At 53.8% G+C, this 8,051-nt stretch overlaps 1 protein-coding gene across 5 annotated transcripts in view; it reads right to left on the bottom strand.

Moving 5' to 3' along the window:
• Positions 1-8,051, bottom strand: part of TXNRD2 (thioredoxin reductase 2) — a 57,788-nt gene that overhangs the window by 39,844 nt on the left and 9,893 nt on the right. For all 5 annotated transcript variants that reach the window (XM_017512062.1, XM_017512060.2, XM_017512061.2 and 2 more), the window contains 3 exons: positions 3,467-3,523; positions 2,542-2,686; positions 1,665-1,739 (listed from right to left, as the gene is read on the bottom strand). In XM_017512062.1, the coding sequence (XP_017367551.1) occupies positions 1,665-1,739; positions 2,542-2,686; positions 3,467-3,523 (277 nt within the window). The remainder of the gene's footprint in view (positions 1-1,664; positions 1,740-2,541; positions 2,687-3,466; positions 3,524-8,051) is intronic.

The following is an 8,051-nucleotide window of genomic DNA, read 5'->3' as shown; positions in this document are numbered from 1 at the left end:
TTTTAGAAGAGACAGGGTTTCGCCATGTTGGCTAGGCTGGTCTTGAACTCCTGACCTCAGGTGATCCACCCACCTCAGCCTCCCAAAGTGCTAGGATTACAGGTATGAGCCATCACACCCAGTCCTTATTTTTTTTTTAGAAACAGGGCCTTGCTCTCTGTCACCCAGGCTGGGGTGCAGTGGCACGATCATAGCTCACTGCAGCCTCCTCTCAAGTAACTGGAACTCCAGGCATGGGCAACCACACCTGGCTAGTTCGTTTTATTTTTGTAGGGATGGGGGTCCCACTATGTTGCTCAGGCTGGTCTCCAACTCCTGGGCTCAAGTGGTCCTCCCACTTCAGCCTCCCAAAGTGCTGGGATTACCGGCATGAGCCACCGCACCCGGCCAACACCTCCTAATGACAGAAAGGCCGTGCTGCAGCAAGGGTTCTGGGAAGGCTCCCCCGCTGCTTGAGGCTGCCTTCTCCCCACCCACAAGCCTGCGCGTCCATGGGCCGTCTAAGCCGTGTGAAGCTCTCGCAGCAAGAACCCTTCAATCACAGGGCTGGCTTCCTCGACGGCCAGGAAGTGGCTCCGGGACACAGCCGCACGATGCTCATGGCAGCACTTTGCAGAAGAGTGAAAAAGCAGAAAGAGCCAAAGTGCGCCCCGGCCTCCTTATACAGGCGGCTCTGGGGCAGGCAGTGGGCTGGGCCTGTTTGGTGCCTGCCCAGGAGCTGCATAGGGCAGGGAGGAAAGAGGGCAAAGCCTGCTGCCCCCAGGAAACTGTACCGGGTGATACAGATCCCCACAGAGAAACGCAGAAACTCCACAACACAATGTGGCTTAGCTCCCTGGATAGGGGGAGAGCTCGTGAGGCCCAGGTAAAGGGCAAGCAGTTGGCTTCCTGGCTCTGCTTTCCTGGATTCAATGGACACAAAACTGCTCCCTGCTGTGAAGCCCCAGGAAGATCCCCCTGGAGCCAGGCAAATGGTGCACGAGAAGAGCCATCAGACCTCTGCAGGACCAGTGTCCCCTCCACGGCCCATGGGGCACAGGCAGGGCCACAGCCCTGGGAGAAAGCCTGGGCCTGAGGCAGTGTCTGAGCTAGATTCAGACACCTGCTATGCTGGCAGCTGAGCCCCAGGAGGAGGCTGCAGGCCGTGGGAGCATTGGCCTCTGCACTGGGGAACCCCCAGGAGCTGACAGGAATGACGACCAGATAAAGACATTTGCTCCAGTAGAAAGCACAAGGGCCCTGCAGCCATACCCAAGGAGTGGAGCTGTGTAGTAAGAGGGGGGTTCACGGGGTGGAGGCTTACTACTGGGATGGCCCTCACCACTTATCAGCCCCAGGCTCAGCCATGTCCATGCTCTCTGGCCTGAGGCTTCCCAGCCCCAAGTGCCTCCTCCCTATGCAGCCCTGGGCTCCAGCCATTCTGCCAATGTGGCCTCACTCATTCCTTGGCACCTCCAGGCTCTGCTCAGCAGCAGAGGGCGGACTCCCCTTCCCCTGCGGTCACTCCCACCCACTCCTTGTCCTCATCTCCACCCACGAGCAGGGACCTGAACCCCCAGAGCCTGCCAGGGCGTGCTCTGCACAGTCAGTAAGTGTGTGTCCAGGCACAAAACGCCCAAGAAAATGCCCAGAGGGCAGCCCACTCCCCAAGGGAGCTTCAGTACCTGTCGTGCAGCTGGACGCGGTGGCCCCAGTTCAAGGATTTCACGTGATTTTGAACAGCTTCTGCCATCTTCCTCCTGTGAACATACAAAACAAAATATAAAAGCACAACACAGGTGTTAGCTGCAGAGTCTCACAATGGACGATTAGATTCAGATGTACAGCCGGGCGCAGTGGTTCATGCCTGTAATCCAAGCACTTTGGAGGCCACGGCGGGCAGATCGCCTGAGGTCTGGAGTTCAAGACCAGCCTGACAAACATGGTGAAATCTCATCTTTACAAAAAACAAAAGAAAACAAAAAAAGATTCAGATGTACATTAATAGAAGTATCAAAAAACAAGAGTGCTTTTAAAGGTGGCAAAACATGACATCCATCCCTGCGAGCCACCACCTGTCCCGGGCTTGGGGCTGTGGACTTTTAGACTCACAGAAAACAGGGGCTATGACCCACAGCTATCCAGATGCGGCTGCTCTGTGCCCCAAAGGCTACCCCCTGCAAGCAGTGGCCTACCTGAGCTACTGTGGGTGTCTGTGTGCTGGGCCACGTGGTCCCCTTCCCAAAAGAACCCAGCCGAAGCGGCCTCCCACCCTGCACTCCTGGCCTTGGAGATGAACTGTTCTTGGTGGGGCTGCGCTGTGCATGGCAGCAGCATCCCTGGGCTCCCCTGAGGAGGGAAGCAAACCCTTCCCCAGTGACAACCACAACTGTCTCCAGACATTCCCAGACGTCAGAGGCAGAGGGCGCGGAGTCACCCCTGGCTGAGAAATCCATCCTACAGCACACTCCCTGTGAAGGTTCACGGAAGATAAGCCTCCTCTTCCTCCTCCACCCAAGAGTAGCAGAAAAGCACCCAAATGCCACGGCACCGGGTCCTTACCAGTCATGCGGCACAGGCTGGGCCACCTCCCAGCCGTAATGGGGGGCGTCTCGGATCAGGCCCCCCAGCAGCGCCGCCTGGTGCATCAGCTTCTTGGGAATGCAGCCGACGTTGACGCAGGTGCCGCCGAGGCCCCACCGGGTGCCTGAGACACCCGGGAGAAGAGCACATTTGAATTTACATTCAGGTGACTACTGGAGACTTCCCTGTTCTTCTAGGGCATTTGGAATTCCTTGAAGTTGTTTTGTAACTCTAACAGGGCCAGCTGACATGCCATACGAATTTTAATGAAAAATAAAAATAGGCCAGGTGCGGTGGCTCACACCTGTAATCCCAGCACTTTGGGAGGCCGAGGCGGGCGGATCACCTGAGGTCAGGAGTTTGAGACCAGCCTGGTCAACGTGGCGGAAACCATGTCTCTACTAACAATACAAAAATTTAGTCAGGAGTGGTGGCATACACCTGTAGTTCCAGCTACTCAGGAGGCTGAGGCACAAGAACTGCTTCAACTCGGGTGGCAGAGGTTGGCAGTGAGCCGAGATAGCGCCACTGCACCCCAGCCTAGGCAACAGAGTGAGACTGTTTCAATTTTTTAAAAAATTTAGTTCTCACCTCTGTCATCTAACCTGGAGTGCAGTGGTGCAATCATAGCTCACTGCAGCCTCAAACTCCTGGGCTCAAGTGATCAAGGTCTGCCTTGGCTTCCAAAGTGCTGTGAGTACAGGTGTGGGCCACTGTACCTGGCCAGAGTTGTTTTTGAGAATGGTGAAGAACTTTAAAGTAATGATGTATGAAACAGGACACTGTCCAGGGACCATGGATAGCAGGGCTGAGGGACTCTGGCGTCAGCTGCCCTCTGTACAGGAACCAGGCCCACCTCCCCCCTCCTTCTCCAGGACACCCGGCTCCCATAGGTGCTGCCTACCTCGGGGAGAAGGTTCCACATAGTCTACCACGGCCACCTTCCTTCCCAGCTGGGCAGCTGAAAGGATAAGGAGAGCGGCAGGTGAGCACGGAGGAGCCAGCTCAGGACCCGATGAGAACAGGTGCTCCTCGGGGCCTGTGAGGTCCGCAAGAGCATGGGCAGGGCCTGGGCCTGCGGCTGCCCACAGAGGCTAAGTGGTGCGATGCTGGGGCCCCTGATCTGCCTCTGCGCTCCGGCCAGCTGACCTGTGCCACCTGCTGGCTCTGCACTGAGTCTCTCAGCCTCCTGCTGCCACTGCCCACCCAAGTGCGCCGCTCACAGGCAGGAACCCTCAGACCTCTCTGGGCCTGCAGCCTTTGGACCACCCACCCCTCACACTGCTGGCATCTGCAGTGCCACACAAGTCCAGTGCCCACCCAAGCATCCCTGGGTGGCATTCCCCAGGTAGCCACCCCACTGAGAATGGCTCCTGACTCAGAGGCTCTCCCTTGCCCCCTTCCCATCCCAGCCCTAGATGGGTACTGGCTGCCTCACCCTCAGGACCAGGACACCAAAGCTCAGAAGTAACACAGCAGCCCCAGGGTGGGCCAGCCCCAGAGTGTGAGCTGAGACCTGACTCCAAACCACACTTCCTGCTGCGGAGCCACCCAGCTACCCTACCGGCCATCAGTGGAGCCACCCAGGGCCACCGGTTCTGAGGCCAACTCAGAAACCATTAGCCAAGACCGGGCACGGGGGCTCACACCTGTTATCCCAGCATTTTGGGAGGCCGAGGCAGCTGTATCAACTGTGGTCAGGAGTTCGAGACCAGCCTGGCCAACATGGTAAAACCCGTCTCCACTAAAAACAAACACGGTATATATGTACCTACGCGACAATCCTGCAGGATACAGGATGTGCACATGTACCCCAGAGCCAAAGTACAATAAAAAAATAAAAATTAAATTAGCTGGGGCCGGGCGCGGTGGCTCACGCCTGTAATCCCAGGACTTTGTGAGGCCGAGGCGGGTGGATCACGATGTCAAGAGATCGAGACCATCCTGGTCAACATGGTGAAACCCCATCTCTACTAAAACTACAAAAAATCAGCTGGGCATGGTGGCGCATGCCTGTAATCCCAGCTACTCAGGAGGCTGAGGCAGGAGAATTGCCTGAACCCAGGAGGCGGAGGTTGCGGTGAGCCGAGATGGTGCCATTGCACTCCAGCCTGGGCAACAAGAGTGAAACTCCATCTCAAAAAAAAAAAAAATTAGCTGGGCATGGTGGCATGAGCCAGTAGTCCCAGCTACTCGGGAGGCTGAGGCAGGAGAATCGTTTGAGCCCAGGAGGCAGAGGTTGCAGTGAACCAAGATCGCATCACCCCACTCCAGCCTGGGCGACAGAGCAAGACTCCATCTCAAAAAAGAAAAAAAAAAAAAACATTAGCCAGGGCTAATTTCAAGCTTCCCTTCGGCTGGGCTTGCGCACTACATTGGCAAACTTCAGGCCCTGGACTCAACTGACCCCAGGTTATGTGTAAATCTCATGAACCCTAAAATGCCACGGAATGTGTTCGATTCATGGCTATCATAAAGTAAGATTAGAACAAAGTTTTGTAAGAGTTCATTTTAAAAATCCATTTTGCTCACTGAATGAATACTGGGATTCCCCGGCTCAATTTAAAAGCTCAGGCCTTGGCCTTCAAAAACCTAATGTCCAGACGCGGTGGCTCACGTCTGTAATCCCAGCACTTTGGGAGGCCCAGGCAGGCAGATCACCTGAGGTCAGTTCAAGACCAGCCTGGCCAACATGGTGAAACCCTGTCTCTACTAAAAACACAAAAATTAGCAGGGCATGGTGGCAGGCTCCTATAATCCCAGCTACTCAGGGGGCTGAGGCAGAGAAATTGCTTGAACCCAGGGAGCGGAGGTTGCAGTGAGCGAGATAGCGCCACTATGCTCCAGCCTGAGTGACAGAGCAAGACTGCATCTCAAAAAAAAAACAACAACAAGCCCATGTCCACAAGGTGCAGTAGCTCACGTCTGATATCTCAACACTTTGGGAGGCCAAGGGAAACAGGTGTCTTGAGCCCAGGAGTTCGAGACCAGCCTGGGCCACACAGCAAAACCCCGTCTCTACAAAAAATACAAAAATTAGCTGGGTGTGGTGGTGTGCACCTGTGGTCCCAGCTGCTCGGGAGGCTAAGGTGGGAGGATGGCTTGAGCTTGGGAGGTGGAGGCTGCAGTGAGTCGAGATTGTGCCACTGCACTCCAGCCTGGGTGACAGAGCAAGACAGCATCGCAAAAAAAAACAAAAAGCCAGCGTCCAACTCCCACACCTGACCATGATGGAGCAGCAGTGCCCAGATTTACCCTCCCCCTGAGGCAACCCAAAACCCAGGTCAAATGCAGGAAACAACAGGCTTTGAGGTACTGGACATCAGGAAACAAAGGACCCGAGAGGCAGGAAACAAACACGGTGGGCCCTGGGGAGTCTCCAGGACCCAGTGCTGCAGGCCGGGGGAGGCTGGGGAGAGGCCAGTGCAGGAGAGGACTGAGAGCTTGGGGAGACTGAGGCAGCCAGAGGTCACGCAGAGAAGACGGGGAGGGGCCGCTGCCCAGAGGCTCTGGGAGACCTGATTGGCGCATGTGTCTTGGGAAGCTACCGAGAGCAGGGACAGAACCACCTGGAAGGGCTGGAGGGGACAGTGCCCACACAGGGCAGGGGACAGTGCCTGCTCCCAGAAGCCAGACTGGGAAAAGCATATTATTCCTGGGGCATTGGGTCATGCCTCAGTAGTTGAGAATAATTAGCCCTGGACTGGGCACTGCTCCATACACACCTAAGAAATCTTTTGCAGAAGACCCAAAGGGGTCAAACTGACTCTTAATAACTTAACTGCATCCCAGAACAGAGCTCAATATTTCTAGAAATACAAAAATCTCCAGAACCCAGCAAGGTGAATTCAAGCGTCTGCCATTCAACCAAAAATTACCAGTCACACAAAGAAGCAGGAAAATAAACCTACAGAGGGGGAAAAAAGTCAAGTCAATGGAGATTGACTAGGAAGTAACACAGATGCCAGAATCAGCAGAAAAGATCAATAAAGCAGGCATTCTAACTAGCCTATATTTTGTTCTTTTTATTTCCTTGGTTAGATGCCTCAGTTCTGTGCCCTATCTCCACCTTACCACATACGATAAACTATCTGCTCAAGTGTCTGTCTCGGTAACTAAACTAAACAACTCCGTGAGGCAGGGGCTTTTGACCTGGTTTGTTTGTTGTTCTGGGTCCTGGCCCAGAGCTTGGACAACATTAAGTATTCAGATGGTTTGCTGAAGAAATTAACTTGTGAAAAACAAACCTTCCTCACAGAACGCTGTTCCTTCTTCATTGTTCAAGATCCCAGACCTTTGGGTCACTTTTCCCCCGACTACTCGCTACCGAAAGTTCTCTCTCCTTCCTTCGACTTCAGGGTGGTTGTATAAACCTCTGATGCATCCCAGCTTGCACCGTATGGTAGCTACTTCTCAGTCTCCCAGACTGAAGAGCACGGGCACAATCTCGGCTCACTGCAACCTCTGTTCCAGGTTTCAAGCAATTCTCTTGCCTCAGCCTCCAAAGTAGCTGGGATCACAGGCATGCACCACCATGCTAGGCTAATTTTTTTGTATTTTTAGTAGAGATGGGTTTCACCATGTTGGCCATGCTGGTCTCAAACTCCTGACCCCAGGTGATCCACCCGCCTTGGCCTCCCAAAGTGCTGGGATTACAGGTGTGAGCCACCGCACCCGGCTGGGAAGGATCTTATATGCAATGTGTTCTACCTACTCACCGTAAGTCTGAGTCTCCATAACATCCTCACCAAGTGCTCACCTAGGCCTGGTACCTTTGTCTGGGAATGTACTGCCTTCCCAAGTGGCCATTTAATTGTGGGAACTCTCCCAGTATAAAATGCTTCCTCATATTCATTGGAAATGTTTTCCTGTAACTCTTAACTATCTCCACCCCCTCTCCCACATGCCCACCCACTCTTTAAAATTTAAAACAATTTATTTTTTTTTCCTTCCCCTTAAATTTCTCATTTTAATTCCTTCAGTGATGAGTTTCCAGGATAGGTCCCTTCAACTAGGACAGTTTAGGTCACTTCTCTCCAGATGACCCACCTTCTCCAGACCTCTGTCTAGAAGGGACTGCGACGCTCCCAGTAGGAAGTCTAAGGCCCTAGAAATAGCTCGCAACTTGTCCTGGCTCTGGGTTATATCAGCCTTGAACTCGGTCGCATCAAACTTCTGACTTATAGAAGTTAACACAGCAGGCCGGGCGCAATGGCTCACGTCTATAATCCCAGCACTTTGGAAGGCCGAGGCAGGCAGATCACCTGAGGTCAGGAGTTCGAGACCAGTGTGATCAACATGGTAAAAGCTTGTCTCTACTAAAAATACAAAATTAGCCAGGTGTGGTGGCAGGTGCCTGTCATCTCAGCTACTCCAGAGGCTGAGGCAGAAGAATTGCTTGAACCCAGGAGGCAGAGGTTGCAGTGAGCCAAGATCACGCCAGTACGCTCTGGCCTGGAGACAGTGCAAGATTCCGTCTCAGGAAAAAA

Source organism: Cebus imitator, unplaced genomic scaffold (assembly GCF_001604975.1).
Source record: "Cebus imitator isolate Cc_AM_T3 unplaced genomic scaffold, Cebus_imitator-1.0 Scaffold461, whole genome shotgun sequence".
NCBI lineage: Eukaryota > Metazoa > Chordata > Mammalia > Primates > Cebidae > Cebus > Cebus imitator.
The sequence above is the reverse complement of the archived record's forward strand: the minus strand, read 5'-3'. Positions and strand labels throughout refer to the sequence as shown.